Raw genomic sequence first — 19143 nt, 5'->3', positions numbered from 1 at the left:
TTCCTCTTCCTTCACTCTGTCTTCCTGTCAGTTAAACCCCAGCCCCTGGGATCCACTAACCATTCTCAATGAGAAACGAGGAGGCTGGGACAAGGCAGCCTCTGACTGGGGCCTGTCAGCCTCCAGCCTCCAGCCTCCAGCTTGGATGAGGGAGGCAGTCCCTTGGTTTCTGCACAGAAAGCTCTTAGGAACCTGCCGCCACACCCTGCTCTGCTCCTCATTTTCATTTGCTGGGCAGGAGGCAGGTGCTCCGTAGACAATGAATGGGTGCTCACACATCCCCACAACGAGTCCTGGTGACTCACAGCTCAGATCTCAGACTTGAAAGCTGGTTCCCGCTGGAACTGCAGAGTGGAAAACGCCCACATTTTGAGGCTGGAAGACTTGAATTCCAAACCTGGGCCTTTGCCTAGGCGCTGCTGTCTCTAAGCCTCATGGTCCTGGTCCTATGGTCTTGGTGCAGATGCGTCTCCCCAGGCTGGCTCTGAGAACTCAGGGTGTGGATTTTGTGCAGGGCACCCAGCCATGTCTGGCGGAGGGGGAGAGGGGCCTCCTCACACATATGCATGCGATTTCCAGTGCATTGTTCTGTAATCCTTGATGTGTTGTTCTGTAATTGGTCTCAAATGGTCTCATCCTAATAAACAGAATGTGCAGAGCAGTTGAGTCTGCAAAGGCTTCTTTCCTGCTCTATCCTCACCTCGGTGAAAAGAAAACAAACCTGCACCACTGGCTCAAGCCTAGCTACTCAGGAGGCTGAGAGCTGAGGACCGTAGTTCAAAACCAGCCCAGGCAGGAAAATTTGTGACTCTTATTCTTAATGAACCACCAAAAAGCCAGAAGTGGAGCTGTGGCTCAAGTGGTAGAGATACCCCCAGCAGGAACCCCAGGCTCCCAGGTGACTTTCACGTGGGACATATGGTTCCCCAGGGAGAGAGATAAAGATGTGAATCTGCCAAGGGCCGGTGGTAGCTCAGATTTGTAATTCTAACGACTCAGGAGGCTGTGATCTGAGGGTGGCCATTTGAAGCCAGCCCAGATAGGAAAGTCCATGAGACTCTTATCTCCAATGAACCACCAAAAAGCCTGGAGTAGAGGGGCTGGGAAGGTGGCTCAGTGGTAGAGTGCTTGCCTTGCTTGCCTGAGGCCCTGGGTTCGATTCCTCAGCACCACATAAGCAAAAAGAAAAAAGCCGGAAGTGGCACTGTGGCTCAAGTGGTAGAGCGCTAGCCTTGAGCTGAAGAGCTGAGGGACAGCGCCTAGGCCCAGAGTTCAGGCCCCACGACTGGACCCCCCCCCCCCAAAAAAAAAAGCCTGGAGTAGAGCTGTGGCTCACATGGTCATGAGCCATCCTTGAGCAAAAACAAAACAAAGCAAAAACCAATGCCCAGGCCAGGTGCTGGTAGCTCATACCTGTAATCCTAGTTACTCAGGAGGCTGAGATCTGAGGATCGTGGTTCAAAGCCAGCCTGGGCAGGAAAGTCCATGAGACTCTTATCACCAATTAACCACCAGAAATCCAGAGAAGTGGTGCTGTGGCTCAAATGGTAGAGTGCTTGCCTTGAGCTGAAGAGCTCAGGGGTAGCAGGCAGGCCCAGAGTTTAAGCCCCATGACCAACAAAACAAAACAAAAACAGTGCCCAAGCCCTGAGTGCCCCAGGACACACACACACACACACACACACAATGTGAGTCCACAGAGAAAAGAGGGGCTAGCATCCTTGCTCTCCCACAAACCCATGCTCCAATATTAGAAAGTCTGTTTGGGGTGTGGGAGCTCAGAGCTCAGAGCTTAGGAGGCCTGGCCTGAGAGCTGGAGATAACTGAGAACCCATGGCAGGGGATCAAATCAGAGGCAAAGGCTTCAGGGCAGAACTGGTGGCTTCAGAGTTCATAGCACCAACTACATGGCCACTGTTTCTTAAAAAGCCACACTCATGAGCTCTGAATGCCACGCAGGGGCCTTACCACCAAGTCATAAATTGTGGGCTGCTTTGTCCTGAAGAGGTGACAGGTTTCCTGGAAAAGCTCCAAAGCTCCCCATTCAGTTCTGAGAGCAGTTCTGGCTTTCTCTCACCCTGCCCCAACTCAGTCCTGGGCCTACCTTGCCAACCTGGCTTTAGGGGCTCAGTGGAATGAGCAGGCCTCAGAGGGCCTCTGAGCTTTAAAGGGAGGGGTCCCCTTTTCTGCATGCCATTGGAGATTTGAGAGTCCCCTAGGCTCTTGGCCTTCCCTGGAGAGCTGCTTCTGGAAGCTAGGTGTTGCTTGGCTAGGTGGGAAATCTTCCCAGCTTACCTTGAATGTTGCTAAGGCTCTAGCCAGGGCCTGGCCATGGGACTTCCGGTCAGTTGTCCCAGGAAAGGGTCCAGAAGACTGTTGGTACCCCAGGGCCCCAAACTGCTGTGGCTTGTTTTTTTTTTTTGGTCTGGTCGTGGGGCCTGAACTCTGGGTCTGGGCGCTGTCCCTCAGCTCTTCAGCTCAAAGCTAGCACTCTACCACTTGAGCCACAGCGCCACTTCCGGCTTTTTTTTTTCTGCTTATGTGGTGCTGAGGAAGCGAACCCAGGGCCTCAAGCGTGCAAGGAAAGCGCTCTACCACTGAGCCACTTTCCCAGCCCGTGGCTTGTTCTGGAAGGTATGGGGCCACTCTTCCGTGAGCGGAGCAGCAAGTTGGATCTCCAGGGACATTCCTGTCTGCCCTTCAAGGAAAGAGCCACATCTAAATTATTTGCTATCAATGCCATGGCCAGCAGGAGATGGCACTCATCCTTAAATAAGGCAGTGTCTGAGCACGTGCCCCCAAGTGCAGGGGATTGACCAGCCAGGCACTGGTGGCTCCCGCCTGTAATCCTAGCTACTTAGAAAGCTGAGATCTAAGGATCATGGTTCAAATTCAGCCCAGGAAGGAAAGTCTGTGAGACTCTTATGTCCAATTAACCACCAAAATGTTGGAAGTGGAGATGTGGCTCAAATGGTAGAGTGTTAGCCTGGAACAAAAAAGCTTAGGGACAGTACCAAGGCTCTGAGTTCAAGCCCCAGGATTGCCACCAAAAAAAAGAAAAGAAAAACTAAAGAATGATAATGGAAGTTAGAGGCAAGGCTCAGTGTAGAATGTTTAGCTAGTATGCACCAAGCCCTGGGTCCAAGGCCTAGCACAAATATAAAGAAAATGCAAGAAGAGAAATTGAGAGGTAGGATAGGAAGGGGTGGAATCACCAAGTTGTTCCAGGGCAGGGGATGCTGGGAAGGGCTCTGAGAATGAGCCAACCACTTACGAAGCTGGGCCAAGGTCAGGAACTGACGTCATTCCCCCAGTACCCTCTGGTAGTGTTAGTTTCCTTTATAGGAAACTTCAATAACATGGCCTGTGAGAAAGTGCTTCAGGTATAAAGAGCTCCGGTTTAATAGCCACTTAAATTAATCTAGGCCTCAGTTCTAAAGTTTATAGAAATGCATAGAAGACAATAGGGAAGAGAAACTACTGAAGAAGTAAGGTGGCAGGAGAAGACAGCATAGGACATGGGAGGAGAGGTTGACCCCAGTCAACCCTGGGGTATCCTTGGGGCCTGAAGTTGCAACCCAAAGCTGAGTTCTTAGCAGCTAAGATAATTGTGTGCAAGTAAATACCCAACCCAAAGGATGGATAGAGAAAACAGGAGAGGCAGGGATGGGGAAGCCCTCCATTAGAGGTCAGCCCAGACTCATAGTTGAGACCCTATCTCCTGTTGGGCATGGTAATGTGTGCCTGGCTTCCCAACTGTATGAGGCTTCTGGTCCAGCCCTGACTTTGCAAAATCTTGAGACTTTTTTTTTTTTGTTTTGCCAGTTGTTGGGCTTGAACTGGGTGCTGACCCTGAGCTTTTTGCTCAAGGCTAGCGCTGGACCACTTTGAGCCATAGCTACTTCTGGCCTTCTGGTGGTTAACTGGAGCTAAGAGTCACACAGGCTTTCCTGCCCGAGCTGGCTTTGAATCACAATCCTCAGATCTCAGCCTTCTGAGTATCTAGGATTACAGGTATGGGCCACCGGCGTCCAGCTTGAGATTCTATTAAAAAAAAAAAAAAAGGGTCTCAAAGCATGGCTCCAGTGGGAAATCTCTGGCCTGGGGAGCACAGATTCTGGTTTGATTACGAGAGAGAGACGGGCATCAGTGGCTCATGGCTGTCAGCCTAGCTACTCAGGAGGCTGAGATCTGAGGGTCAAGGGTCAAAGCCAGCCCAGGCAGGAAAATCCATAAGACTCTTTTTTTTTTTTTTTTGTCGGTCGTGGGGCTTGAACTCTGGGCCTGGGCGCTGTCCCTCAGCTCTTCAGCTCAAGGCTAGTGCTCTACCACTTGAGCCACAGCACCACTTCCGGCTTTTTAGTTTTTGCTTATGTGGTGCTAAGGAATCAAACCCAGGGCCTCAGGCATGCAAGGCAAGCACTCTACCACTGAGCCACCTTCCCAGCCCCAATCCATAAGACTCTTATCTCCAATTAACCACCAGAAGACCAGAGGTGGCACTGTGGCTTAAAGTGGTAGAGCGCTTGCCTTGAACTGAAGAGCTCAGGGACAGCTCCCAGGCCCAGGGTTCAAGCCCCACAACCGACCAAAACAAAGCAAAACAAAAAAGCAAGCTATTCAGAAGAAATCCAAATTTTCCTAGTAGCAATAAACAATTATTAAGAGACTTGCTGAGCTGGGTGCCAGTAGCTCACACCTGTAATCCTAGCTACTCAGGCGACCGAGATCTAAGGATCAGGGTTCAAAGCCAGCCCAGGCAGGAAAGTCTGTGAGCCTCTTATCTCCAATTAACCACCAGAAAACCAGCAGTGGTTCTATGTCTCAAGTGGTGGATCACTAGCCTTGAGCTTCAGAGCTGAGGGGCAGTACCCAGGCCCAGAGTTCAAGCTCCAGGACTACCACTGCCACCAACAACAACAACAAAGAGAGAGAAAAAAAGAGAGGGCTGGGAAGGTGGCTCAGTGGTAGAGTGCTTGCCTCCCATGCATGAGGTCTTGGGTTCGATTCCTCAGCACCACATAAGCAGAAAAAGGTGGAAGTGGTGCTGTGACTCAAGTGGTAAAGCGTTAGCTTTGAGCTGAAGAGCTGAGGAACAGCGCCCAGGCCCAGAGTTCAGGCCCCACAACCCACCAAAAAAAAAAAAAGAGAGAGAGAGAGATTTGTTGAACCTTCTTTATTTTAAGCTCAGGAGGCTGATACTAGTCCATTTTTGGTGAGAAAATGTGGGCTCATATGAGATTCTTCTTTTTGGGGGGAGGGCAGTAGTGGAGGTTTTTTGTTTTTGTGCCAGTCCTGGGGCTTGAACTCAGGCCTGGGCACTGTTCCTGAGCTTTTTTTTTTTTTTTTGCTCAAGGATAGTGCTCTACCACTTGAGCCATAGCTCCACTTCCAGCTTTTTAGTGGTTAATTGGAGATAAGAGCGTTATGAACTTTCCTGCCCAGGCTGGCTTCAAACTGAGATCCACAGATCTCACCTCCTGAGTAGCTAAGATAGGATTACAGGTGAGAGCCACTGGTGCCCAGCTTGAGGTTTCTGTGTGTGTGTGTGTGTGTGTGTGTGTGTGTGTCCCTCCTCTGCCCGGCAGGATATGTGTGTGGGGTGTGTGTGTGTGTGTGTCTGTCTGTCTGTCTGTCTGCTGGTACTAGGACTTGAACTCAAGGTCTAGTCTAGGTGCTGTCCTTTTTTGCTCAAAGCTGGTGCTCCACTACTTGAGCCATGCTCCCAGCCTTATGGAGATGAGAGATGAGAGGTTTTTTTTTTTTCTTCTTCTTCTCTCCTCCTCCTCCTCCTTCCTCTTCTTCTTCTTCGGTGCTATTCCCTGGGCTTGAACTCAGGATGCTGTCTCTGTCCCTATGGTGGTTAACTGGAATTACATAAGAGTCTTGGGGACTTTCCCCACCCAGGCTGACCTTGAATCATGATCCTCAGATCTCAGCCCCCTGGTAAGCAAGGATTACGTGCCTGGCAGGAGGTAAGATTCTTGTTCTCAGCTCTTAGTCTCCAAGGCAGGTGAAGACCAGGTCTGAGGAGCACCTGGAGCTGGGCTCCCTCCCACCCTGCTGGTGCTGAGCTCCAGAGAACTTGTCCTGTGGTTCTCCTTAAAGGGACAGTGCACAATATCCTTCTGGGCCCACAACAGAGACAGAGGCCGGAAAATATTAGCCTGGAGCATGGCACAAGCTTTCTATTGTCTTCCGATGCCCTGGGAAACACCAAGGGAAGACCCTGCCTGCATTAATTTTTGTAGGCTTTCTGGGGACACACAGTTGCAAAATGCCCTTCCCTCAGATCACCAGGTCCTACCAGAAAAATCTGACTCAGCTAAAGAGCACTCATGTGAGAACTCCCCCCGCCCCCCCCCCGCCCCCCCCCCCCCCCCGCATTTGTTGGGGGTAAGGAGCCCTGTGTAAATAAAACTCCTTAGCACGGAATGGAGGAACCCTGAGATTCCATCTATTATGGGGGCTGGAGGGACACAGTTCTGAAGCTCATGGTGGTGACTCTTTCCCCTAGCCCCAGAGGGCTGGGCCTCAATCTGCATGCAACATGGGTCTGTGGAGCCAGGCTGCCTAGGTTCAAGTCCCGGTCTGTCACTTACTGCTTGTGGGAGTTTGAACAACGCATATGCTTAAGCTTCCCTCTCTGCTCTCTGTAAGGTGTGTGTGTGTGTGTGTGTGTGTGTGTGTGTGTGTGTGTGTGTGTGTGTGTGTGTGTGTGACAGGCATCCTAGAATTGAAAGTCAGAGTTGATGGAGTTGGGTGCTGGTGGCTCATACCTGTCATTCTAGCTACTCAGGAGGCTGAGATCTTAGGATCGCAGTTTGAAGCCAGCCCAGGTAGGAAAATTCCTGTAAGACTCTTATCTCCAATTAACTACTTAAAAACCAGAAATGGAGTTGTGGCTCCAAGTGGTAGAGTACTAGCCTGAAGCAAAAAAAACTCATTGACAGTTCAAGCCCCATGACCGAAAGAAGAATGAAGAAAGAAGAAGAAGAAGAGGAGGAGGAAGAGGAGAATTGTCTCAGACTTTCCTGCCCAGGCTGGCTTTGAGCTATGGTCCTCAGATCTTAGCCTCCTGAGTAGCTAGAATTACAGGTATCAGCCATTGTTGAACAGCTTGTAGCTCTACATTTTAGCTGTGCAGAAAAACAAACTGGAAATGTGTTTGCTTAGATTCTGCACCTCCTTCAACTTATTTGTTTTTTGTTTATTTGGGTACCAGTCCTGGGCTTGAATTCAGATCCTGCACTCTGTTCCTGAGCTCTTTATTAACTCAAGGTTAAAGCTCTGTACTTGACCAGAGCTCCACTTCCAGCTTTTTGGGTGGTTCATTGGAGATCAGAGTCTCAGGAACTTTTCTGCCTGGCCTGGCTTGGAACCATGATCCTCAGATTTCAACCTCTTGAGTAATATTACAGGCTGGTACTCAGCAATCCCTGAGTTTTCACAACTGGGTTCTGCTAGTCACACAAAAAAAGGCGTGTATATGTGTGTGCGCATGTGTGCGCGTGTGCATGTTATTCATAGTTGGCTTTGCCTTTCTTGGCGAGGTTTTAGTTTTGAGAGAGGGTATATTTTGCTTTGAGATTTTCCTGTTGAAAGTTCAAAAGAACATCTTAATTTGCCCCTCTGAGATCCTATGGAAGAATCTGGAAGAAGAGACTCTGTGTATGTGTGTGTGTGTGTGTCCTGGGGCTTCAACTCAGGACCTGAGCTTTTTTTGCTCTACCACTTGAGTCACAGCTCCATTTCTGGCCTCTTAAATTTTTTTTTTTTTTTTTTGGTCGGTTGTGGGGCTTGAACTCTGGGTTTGGGTGCCACAGCGCCACTTCCGGTTTTTTAGAGGTTTATTGGAGATAAGAATCTCACGTGGACAGCTTGGATGGCTTTGAACTGTGATCTTCAGATCTCAGCCTCCTGAGTAGCTAGGATTACAGGTGTGAGCAACCGGTGCTTGGCAAAAAGAAAAAAAAAAATTTTTAACAGTTAATTGGAGATAAGAGTCTCACAGACTTTTCTGCCCAGGCTGGCTCGATCCTCAGCTCTTAGCCTCCGGAGTAGCAGGGATTACAGCATGAGCCACTGGTGCCCTGCTAACTAGGAGACTTCTTCAGAGGAGCCAGAGAATTCTCCTCCAAGCTTCCAGAAAAGCTTGTATTGAGAAACAGGCAAATCATGCAGAGACAGTGATAGCTCTCCAATAAGGCCGGGCCCTTATGCCATCCCTGGGGCCCTGGCGGTGTCTTTCTGTGACTTCCCTAAGCTTCTCCTTGGGGCTACTGGTCCTTCTTGCAGGAAGGAGCAGGTGAGGGAATCCTCAGGTAAATACCTGTTCAAGTGTCTACCTACTTCTCAGGTGCAGCTCCCTTTTGGCCTTTGCAGGGTGTGTGTGTATGTGTGTGTGTGTGTGTGTAGGCTCGCTCACGTGCTCCCCCAAGCCAGCTCCTTCCCTGTCTCCATCATGCTGGGCCCACCCACTTGCCAACATAACCAGAGCTTAGGCAAAACACCCACGGAGCTCAGCTATGCAAATAGGTGCGCACACATGGAAGGATACAGAGAAGCCAGGAAAAGAGCCAGGCACGAATAGGATTCCTGGAACCGCATCACAGCTTGGCATGATCGCACTCTTCTACCCAGCGAGGGTGACCACGTCCATGGGGCCCTCTCCTCCCCCAGCCTCCTTGCCTCGGCTCACACCCAGGCTCTTACCAGCCTTGGCAACATTTTGGGGGGCAGGTCTCAAAATGTGAAGCGCATTCCCCACCCTCTCCCTGCCAGGCGGGGCCTCCTGAGGCAGCTAGACCTGTGTGGGTACCAGGGGCTGGGGCTCTGGCACGGGCTCCTGGGGGAGGCTAGGCAGGCCCGGGCGTGCTGTGAGCAGGAGCAGCCCTGTGTGTGTGTGTGAGTGTGTGTGTGTGTGTGTGTGAGTGTGTGTTGGGAGGGAGGAGGAATGGTAGCTCTTGCACAATCTTGGCTTGCTAGCAAGGCGGGAGGATTGAAAGGCGCCTGGCAGCTCCCCAGGCCCTGACGCCCCAGCAAGGAAACCACAACCTGAAACTCTTAGGGCTCTGAAGGGCGGGAAGGCGGGAGTTTTTGAGGCCTGCTCTTCTGTGGCTGCCTCCCAAACTCCATCATTCCTCTGAGGCCAGCGGGACTGCCTAGCACGCTGGGTATCCGATCACAGGCCAGCATCCACATGGACCACTGAAGACAGGGAAAATCTGCTGAAGATGATCCTTTGTCCAGAATCCTGCAAACACCCTCAACCCAAACTGCTGAAAAAGGGGGTCTGAGAACATGTGTTCCAGGGTGCCGGATGGTACTTTCAGCTCTTTCCAAATAGAAAGTCATTCATTTCCCACCTTATCCCTGGCACAATGGGAAAAAAATCAGGCCATCTCCAGCTTTAGAGGGAAGTAGCTCTTCTGATTTTATACAACTAGCATGTGGCACAGATGGAGTTTGAATGCAGGGAGCTTTAACCCCAAATATGTATTTTGTTTTATGTTTTGGACATCAAATAGAAGCATGAGATAACCCATTAGGAATACATTGGAAATGGCGTATGAGCAGCTTAGGCTGCAACTGTAGTGCCAATAAACAGGACCAGGTGGATGAAAAGAAATGCGAGCCAGGCTGGACAGGGAGAGGACTGTGGGCTTTTGGGAGTGTAGCAACTCCGAGGTGCCCCGTAGGAAAATACCCTAAGGGCCAACTTGCCCGCAGGCCATTTGGGGCTCCTGATGCTGAGAAGATCTAATGTAAATTTAGCACAGATGGGGAGCAGGAAATTCAGCCTTCCAGGATCCACTAGCTTGTCCTGGGGACTTGAAGGACAAAGCCAAGGAAGCTCCAGATTTCCTGCCTCTAGGGCAGCTAAGGGCATTCACGAGTGTATAGGGCATAGAAAGAACCACCCAGTCAGCAACAACCAAAGACCCAGAGTTAGTTACCTGTCACTGGGACAAGGGGCTCTCAGTCTGGAGATATGGTCTGTCAGATACCACATTTCCATAGAGACAACTTTTGCTCCAGGGCTCCTCTTAACAATTCAAGTTTCTGCATCTTAGGAGTTTAACTCAGCTAAACTCTGATCTGGATTCCCTTGGTAAGTCCAAACCCCTTGCTCTGTAACCTTGTTGGTTTATTATTTATGTATTGCCAGTCCTGGAGCTTGAATTCAGGGCATGGGCATTGTCCCTGAGCTTCTTTTTTGCTTAAGGCTGAGCACTCCACCATTTGAGCCACAGCACTACTTCTGGCTTTTTCTGTGTATGTGGTATTGAGGAATGGAACCATGGCTTCATGCATGTGAAGCAAGCACTCTACCACTAAGCCACCTTCCCAGCCCGACTTTTTTGATTTCTTAAAAGGGCGTGGATGTGATATAATATTGATTTTTCTTCAATCATGACCTAAATACATTAGCTTTATGAAGTTCAACTCCATAATTCTTCTGCCCACCTTCTAAGAATGGAGATGTTGTAAGGCTCACTACCCGGTCCACAATAGGCACTGAGTACTTGGTGAACGTTAAGTGGTGGTTCTGGAAGGAATGGACTTGAGCCTTTTGCACCCACTTCTAGTTATCTCCTTGGGAAGATCAGCCAGGCAAAGCAGTTCTTCGAGGGAAATTCACATCCATCCAGCTCCTCCCTATCCTTTCCTCCAGTCCCAGGCTAGAACCCAGATCGGTGGACACAGAGGTGACTTCCAGAGGCCACCCCCAGCCTGGGAAGAAGCCTGGACCGCGTAGCTCCAGCACTCAGGCCAGGGACTTTGCGGACAAATAACCAACCTGCGGGAGGAAGGATCACTGAGCTTAATGGCCGCGCCCCAGGTAGCCGGCCTCTCTCGGCAGTAATCCCCTTCTCGGAGAAAGGCACAAAGGAGGGGCGCAGCCCCTCCTCCCGGCCGGCAGCCCCAGGGCCGAGGCTCCACCGCGACTGGCCAGGGGGGCGGGGAGAGGACAAAGAGTTGGGACACGTGGTCCCCCACTTTTGTGAGCTCCTGGGGCGCAGGGCGCCTGCGGGGGGGAGACCGCCACCTCCGGCCTCTGGGGCGCAGCGAGACCTCGCGGGCGCGGCCCCCAGGACCCGCGAGACGGCGGCGGGCGCCCGGGCGCGGGAGGGGGCGCCCCGGCCCAGGCGCGGGTCTCTTCAGGAGAATGGAGGCCACGTGCTTCTCCACACAGGCAGTGGCTCTGGAAAGCCCGACCCGCGTGTGTGCAGGGGATGCGGGGGACCAGCGCGTGCGGGGCTCCATGTCGGTGGCGCCCCACCCGCTCCCGCCGAGCAAGCAGGGAGCAAACACACCAAAAGGGGGTCTCGATCCCAAGATCCGTGGGCCAAGTTCGCCCAGGATCCCAGGGAACCGAGGAGTCCGAGTTTCTCGCCTCGCCTTCAAACTGCCGGACTTGGCATCCTTCCGCCCTCCTCAATTCCCAGCTCCGGGTTTTCCCCATTCCCAGACCCGAGGCCCCTGGAGACAGACAGCGGGAGCGGCCAATGGGAAGACGCAAAGCGTCAACTTTGTGTTCGCCCGCCACTCTTAGCCAATGCGCGCGCGTATCTCCGAAGTCCCGCCTTCCGTGTCGGGCGCCCCCTTCTGGCCACATAGGAATGGGCACAATCTGCCGCCATCTTGTGTGTGGCGAAGGTATTTTTCTAGAATCCCTTCCCACCTCCTTTAGTCTTTCATCCCAGAAAGCAATTTTCTTAGTTCAACAGCCAACTACCCTGGTGATAAGGAAGCTTGGCCTACGGTTTTCGGACCGCTGGCGTGGGTCGGGCCGCCACGTCACGCCAGGCTTGCTGAGCCGACGCCATCTTGAGTGTGGCGTCTTCGCGGTTCTCTCCTCCGGGCTCCGCGTGGTTCCTTAAATGGCTCCCCATATTTGAAGAAGCCTCCCAAGAATTACTCTTGTTGGCCTAGGGGACGAGTATTTCCCTCGATTAGGCGCGGTGCTCATCGGGGCCCAAGGAGGATGGGAGAGGGGAACGCTCGAGGGCGGGCGTCCAGGCCCGGGGCGGCTGGCCTGAGGCCGTCGCGACGGCCGGGCCGCGGCGGCTCCGGGTGCAGTGACCGAAGCCCGGGGGCGCGGACGCCGCTAGCGGTGCGAGCCCCGCGGGCTGCTCCGCGGCAGGGCAGGATCCCGCGCCCGGCATCGAGTCCCCGCGGCGCACGCGTTTCCGAGTGCGGGCGCGGCGTGGCGCCCGCTCGTCGGTGACTCGGGCGGAGGCCGCCGGGACAGGTGGAGGGTAGCGGGTCACCTCCCGGCGGACCCGGGCGTCTGGAAGAGGACGCGGGAGGACGGGGCGGCCCAAGTGCGGGGGACCCTAGCAACCTTGTCACTCGTCGTGGGGTTTTATGTTCACTCGTGCCGGGAAAACTTGTTTCGGGAGGGGCCAGTGCGGGCCGGGCATTAGCGCGGGCACTACGCAGGACACCGCCCGGGGCGAGCGCCGCCCCGCACCCGCCTTCCCCTCCCCCTCCCTCGCGGGCAGCCGTCGTGCGCCCGCCGCCCCCACTTCCCCCCTCCCTCTCCCCCCTCCCTCCTCCCCCCTCCCCCCGGCAGCGGCGGGGAGGGGCTGGACGCGCGGGCTGGGCGGGCGGCTTTGCCGCGCTTTGGCTTTCTGCGTCAGCAGCCCCAGCAAAACAGCGGCGGGGGCGCGCGTTAGAGCGCGCGCGCGCGCCGCCTCTAACTCGGCCCCAGCCGCGCGGAGACCCCGCAAACTCAGACCCTGAATGACACTGAGACTAGCGACTGCGCACCGCGCGCCGCGCCGAGGCACTGCCGCTTTAAGCTCGCTTGCCCATTGTTCGGAATTGAGCCAATGAGCGAACGCCCGCTCCCTGCGCCCAGCCAATAGCGTTCGGGCAAGGGAGTCCAAGCTCCGCCCACTAATCTATATTAAAGGTTCTGGCGCCGCGTGAGTCCCCCACTGGCTGCTCTGAAAAGCCATCTTTGCATTGTTCCTGGGTCCAGCTCGCCGCAGCCTCCTCCGCCGCGCGCCTCCTCCGCCACCGCGGACTCCGGTAGCTCTCACGCCCGAGTCCCCGAACTCCAGCTTTCTTTTTTTCTCCTCGCTGCTGCGGATCACCGGCGTGCCCCACCATGTCAGACGCGGCTGTGGATACCAGCTCCGAGATCACTACCAAGGTGAGGCTGGACGCCGCCCGCCCCCTCGGGGTCCGCGCGCCGCCGCCGCCGCCGCCGCCGCCGCCCGGGCGGTGTGTGGCGCCGCGCCCCCGGGCTGCGCGGAGCGGGCTGAGGCGGCGGCCCGCGGAGACTCCCCGCCGCTCCCGCAGCGCGGGGACCCGCGGAGCCCACTCTTTGTGTGCGGGGGAGGGGGCGTGTGGAGCGCCGCGGGACGACGTCCCGGCGCGGGCCGGGGGGACCGCGGCGGCGTCGGGGCTTGCGGGGGACGCTCGCTCGCGGCCCGCGAAACTTGTTTGTGCAGGGCCTGGGGCGCCGGGAGTGGCGGGCGCCGAGGCCGGGGGTCGTCGGCCCGCCCGCGGCACGGAAATAACTTTGGACGCGGGGCGCGTCTGGAGTCGGAAGTGCCGGGCGCGTGTGCGGGCCGGCCGCGGGCGCGGGGCCGGCCGCGCTGCTCTTTGTTCGGCGGCGAGGTTTCGCGCCCTGCCGCGGGCGGGCGGGCGGGCGGGCGGCGGGGTCGCGGTGACCGAGGGGGGTCTCCGCCCGGAGGGGGGTCCTCCGCCCGGGGCCCGCTCGGCAGCGCCCCGCGGGGCCGGCCGCGCTCGGCGGCGAGCTCACGCGCTCGAGGGGGAGGAAGCGGAAAGCGAGGCGGCAGCGGGCGGCCGCCGTGCGGGGCCTGTGCGGGCGGGCGGCCGCCGGGCCCCGCGGAGCGGCGACCTGAGCTGCGCGGGCCGCCGCCGCCGGCGGCTCGGGAGGCGTCTCCGCCCCCGGAGGGAGCGCGGCGCCCCGGGCACGCGGCCCCCGCGCCCGCTCGCCCCTCGTGCCCCAGCGGGCCCGCGCGAGTCACCTTGGCGTCTCCTTAACCATGGCCCCTGGCGTCGCCGGCCCCGCGCTCCCTGGGGCGGCCGCCCCGGCGGGCGGACCTCGAGGCCGGGTCTCTGGGGGCGCCCGCCACCGCCGGCGGGCCCGGCCGGGCCGGAAGCCGAGGCGGGACCTCCCCGGCCGACCTCCGCGCCGCCGCGCCTCCAAGCTGAGCTCCCTCGAGGCGAGGCGCCGGGCCCCCGGGCGCGCCCCCGACGGCTCCGGGCGGCCTCCCGCGGGGCTTTGCCCGCCAAGTGCGGGGCCGACACGGGCCGGCGCGTCCCGCTCCCCGGCCGGCGGCAGGGGGCGTCCGGCCGCCCGGAATTGGCGCGTTAGCGGCGGGGCTCGACCGAACGAGCGCTGCCCGCGGTCGCCAGTCTCCAGGGCTCCGGGCTTGCTCCGAGGCCCCGGGCCACGTGCTCCGTGCGCGGTGCGTGCGGAGGCCCGCGCGCGTAGTCGGCCGGGCGGGGGTTGCGCGCCTGCGCGCCGCGGCTCCCCGCCCCCACCCGCTCCCCGGGGCTCCGGCCGCCAGGGGGCGGGAGCGAGCCCGCCGGCAGGTGCCCTGGGCCGCCCCCGCCGGCCGCGGCCCGACGGCTCCGCGCCCGCGCCGCGTCGCTGGAGCAGAGGCAGGCCTGGGGAGGTGGAAAAACTGAGCACGGCGGCGCGGCCCTCGGAAAGCCGCGAGTCGCCTCCCCCGTGGGCGGCACCACGGGAACCCAGCCGCGGTGCGGGGAGACTTGGCACGAGCGTGGGGGTGGAGGCCCGCAGGCGCTCGCCTCCAGCAACCGTCCGCGCTTCCTGGGGCCCGCTGGTTGGCGGGGCGGCTCGGGGGCCTATGGAGACCCCGCTTTCCCTGGTTGGAGAGCTTTGCGCCGGCCCGCAGTGCGGCTCGAGTTCGCGGGCCAGGCCCCCACCCCGCGGCGGCGGCGGCGGGAGCCCCTCCCTCCGCTCCTCATTTATTTATGGCACATACCTGCTGCCATCCACCCCCCGAGGGGCGGAGCTCCCGGAGCTGGAAACAGTCCGTGCTGGGCGGGAGTGAAGGAGGGCTTCCCGCCTGGTCCACCCGGCCCGACGGGTTTCGGGTAGTGCCACAAGGCTTAAGTAGAGAGATGGGACGTGGTGGGCTGCTGCCTTCGGTGTTTGTGTGAGGGCCGGCAGTTTACAGGAAGTCGGCTCACAGGCGCTGATGTCTCCTATGAAGCTCCCTCCCCCACAAGTGCCTCCTCCACCCCACACCCCTCAAATGAAAGGGAAACTTCAGATATGGAGCTCTCAGCCCTCTTATCTGCTCCCGTCCTCTCAAGCCTGATTGATTTTTTTCTCTGCTTTTGAAGGACTTGAAGGAGAAGAAGGAAGTTGTGGAGGAGGCAGAGAATGGAAGAGACGCCCCTGCCAACGGGAATGCTGTGAGTTTCCACCCGGCTTGGACGACTTAGGCAGCAACCTTTGGGCTCTTCCCACGATGGGGAAGGAGGCCCGGTCATCCCCGGTTTCAGTCATGCTTTCCCCGGAGAAGCTTCAGATTTCCCGGGTGGCTGGATATTCTGCCATCGGCCCGTTTGAATAATAATTGCATTCTGTTGTAGAATGAGGAAAATGGGGAGCAGGAGGCTGATAATGAGGTAGATGAAGAAGAAGAAGAAGGTGGGGAGGAAGAGGAGGAGGAGGAAGAAGGTGATGGTGAGTAGCAGTCACATTTTCGTGTTAAGTTTTTGGCCTTTCTGAAAAGGGACACCATAATTGGGACTCAGACCAGTGGCACTGGGCTGACAGCAGGATGTGAGGGCATGGTGTGTGGCTGTAGCCACGCCTCTCCATTACAAAGCCAGCCCTTGCGCATTAAAAGCCACCGGGCACTGATTGTTTTTTTAGCCCCAGGGTACGACTAACTACAGCTCCGGTGACAGATACATGATCTGTTCACTGCAACACACTTAGGGATCCCAGTGGTTTACTTAATTATCTGATCCTTGATTTTCCAGGTGAGGAGGAGGATGGAGATGAAGATGAGGAGGCAGAGGCAGGCACAGGCAAACGGGCAGCTGAGGATGATGAGGTAAAGCAGAAAGGGAAAGAGGAGGGCAGGGTGGGCGGGCCCATCTATGTCCCAGTCCCTGGAGGGCGGTGGGGCCTCTGGGCCCCGGGTAGAGGTGTGGTAGAGGGGGAGGGCTGCGGTGGAGCCCCTGTGCCCTGTGCGGTGGAGAGGCAGCAGGCTTGTGACACTGTTCTCTGCTCAGGATGATGATGTCGATACCAAGAAGCAGAAGACTGACGAGGATGACTAGACAGCAAAAAAGGAAAAGTTAACTAAAAAAAAGGCCGCCGTGACCTATTCACCCTCCACTTCCCGTCTCAGAATCTAAACGTGGTCACCTTCGAGTAGAGAGGCCCGCCGCCCTCTGCGGGCAGCGCCACCAAGCTCTCCACCACCCCACCAAAACCACAACGAGAATTTGCAACAGGGGAGGAAAATACCAAAACTTCCAAGGCCCTGCTTTTTTTCTTAAAAGTACTTTAAAAAGGAAAATTTGTTTGTATTTTTTATTTACATTTTATATTTTTGTACATATTGTTAGGGGTCAGCCATTTTTAATGATCTCGGATGACCAAACCAGCCTTCAGAGCATTCTGTCCTTCTGCCTACTTGTGGTGTGACCATGTTCATTATAATCTCAAAGGAGAAAAAAAACCTTGTAAAAAAAGCAAAAACAACAACAAAAAAACAATCTTATTCCGAGCATTCCAGTAACTTTTTTTGTGTATGTACTTAGCTGTACTATAAAGTAGTTGGTTTGTATGAGATGGTTAAAAAGGCCAAAGATAAAAAGGTTTCTTTTTTTTCCTTTTTTTGTCTATGAAGTTGCTGTTTATTTTTTTTGGCCTGTTTGATGTATGTGTGAAACAATGTTGTCCAACAATAAACCGGAATTTTATTTTGCTGAGTTGTTCTAACAATGCTGTCTCAAGCCTGGTTTTTGTGTTCCCATTTCTTCAAGGTTTCTGGGGAGACCCTCGCTTGGCTCTGGTGGGTAAATTGGGTCTAAACTGCAGTTGGCTCTTGGGGTGCATGTGTGGGCCCTACAGCTGGATAGCCTGACAGTAGGCCACAAAGCCACAGGAGAGACTATGGGGCAACTGATGGGAGTTCTCAGGCGTGTTCTTCATGAACTCCTCCCTCCATGGTTGTACTAAACGCTGCTCAGAATTGGAGCTATTGTCACTGGGTGCTACAAATGAGTTATACCTTGAAAGGAGTCTTACTCACTTAAGATGAGTAAACCTGGTTGGTTTGGCCACTTGGCTCCCCCTAGTGGTGGTGCATAGGACTTGCCCCAGTCATCTGCAATAAACCTTAAAAAAATGGTTGAGCACACTGGAGGATCTGGAATACCTGGCCTTCGTTCAGCAGGTTGGGCCAAGAGCAGATGAGAGAGAGCCTGCGTTGGTCTTGATGGTTGTATCCTTGGGGGGAAGAGAGGTCCAGATATTTTTTGGTGTGGGTCCTGGGGCTTTGAACTAGTCTTTTTCTTTGGGGGGGGGGAACAATTGGCCCAGGTTTTTTTTTTTTTTTTTAAAGAAGCTAGTACTCTAAAACCGGGTGCCAGTGGCTCACACCTGTAATCCTACTCAAGAGGCCGACATGAGGATTGAGGTTCAAAGCCAGCCCGGGCAGGAAAGTGAAACATCCAACAAACAGCCAGAAAATGAAGTGGCACTGTAGCTCAGTGCTAGAGCACTTGCCTTGAGCTGAAGAGCTCAGGGATAGTGCTCAGGCCCAGAGTTCAAGCCCCATGACCGACCAGAAAAAAAGTACTTTGGACTTTTTTTTCTGTTCATGGAGCCCCTGGGCACCATCCCCCAGCTCTTAAGCTCAAGGCAAGCACTCTACCACTTGAGCCACAGTGCCCACTTTTGGCCTTTTCGGTTTAGTTCCACATAAACAAAAGGCCAGAAGTGGGCTCTGGTGGCTGAAGTGGTAGAATGCTAGCCCTGAGCAAAAAAAGCTCAGGGATAGTGCCCAGTTCAATCCCTGTGACTGGTGGAAACAAAAAAAATCTCAACTTTCCTGCCTGGACTGGATTCAAACCAAAACCTCAAGAGTAGCTAGGATTAACAGGGGTGAGCTACCAGTTCCTGAAAAAGATGGGATTGGATGCCCTGGGCAGGGTCCCTGGACAGTGCCCAGCAGACACAGGCAGTTCATGGATGGGTTGGGGTGGGGAGGATGGGATCCGAGTCCTTGCAGGAAGACTACTGTCCTGCCCTCAAGGCTGGCCTTCGATTTGGGCACAGTTCCTGGTGGGAAGAGAGACTGGGTGGTTTATTCACCCATCTTGCCCTTCCACCTCCAGTGTTGATTTAAGACTAAGGTATCTGTCCACTAGCACTTGTTGGGAAGGACAGGTGTCAACTGCATGACCTACAGCTCCTTAGCCATCCATCCTGGACACTCACTGCCACAGTTGAGATAGGGAAAGGTGGCGTTCAAGCTGGGGAGGACTGGATACCCCTGTGGAAGGCCATGGAAGGTCACAGAAAGCCGTGGAAAGCTGTAAGCTGGAAAACTCCCTGGGGAAGTCCTCAAGCGCTACCGGAAGAGTCTGGGGGTAATTGAAGGGGTGATGCTTGGGAGAAATGGGTGCTTTGGCCAGGTTTGAGGGCATACACCTGTAATTCCAGCAATAAGAGGGGCTCTGTCCAAGGTTGTCAGGCAAAAGCATCCAAACCCCATCTGAAAAATTAAAAGGACGGACATGTCTCATGGAAGAGTGTCTAGCAAGATGGAGGCCCGGTTTTCAAACTTCCAAGTGAAAGACACGGATGCATCAAAGCCAGGGCACGATCCCCGCCCAGCACACACTGCTCTATGCCCAGCCCTTTTCCACACCTCTCCATTTTAGGCTTCACGGGAGATGGGAGTTCTGGGAGGACTTTGCCCTTTGCCGTATTCACTAGGCCACTCAGCTGCCAGGCCACTAGTTCCACATGGAGCTGTCTGGATCAGAGACCGGGTCTGGTAGGAGGGAACCCCTTTGATTAGCACAACCCCCAGCCCTTGTAGCCCCGGCCTCCATCCAGCCTCCTGGAAAGAAAAGGAATTGCCCAGGACAGCT

The 19143-nt window shown here is 55.5% G+C and overlaps 1 protein-coding gene across 1 annotated transcript; it reads left to right on the top strand.

Annotated features, from left to right (window-relative positions):
• Nucleotides 1-12779: 12779 nt before the first annotated feature.
• Ptma (prothymosin alpha) lies at nt 12780-16984 on the top strand. The gene is made up of 5 exons (XM_042679042.1): nt 12780-13168; nt 15364-15435; nt 15616-15709; nt 16012-16085; nt 16267-16984. Exons 1-5 carry the CDS (start codon nt 13124-13126, stop codon nt 16312-16314), a joined length of 333 nt encoding a protein of 110 aa, XP_042534976.1. The 5' UTR covers nt 12780-13123; the 3' UTR covers nt 16315-16984.
• Nucleotides 16985-19143: the final 2159 nt, after the last annotated feature.

Source organism: Dipodomys spectabilis, unplaced genomic scaffold, assembly GCF_019054845.1.
Source record: "Dipodomys spectabilis isolate Male_0828 unplaced genomic scaffold, ASM1905484v1 ptg000051l, whole genome shotgun sequence".
NCBI lineage: Eukaryota > Metazoa > Chordata > Mammalia > Rodentia > Heteromyidae > Dipodomys > Dipodomys spectabilis.
The sequence above is the reverse complement of the archived record's forward strand: the minus strand, read 5'-3'. Positions and strand labels throughout refer to the sequence as shown.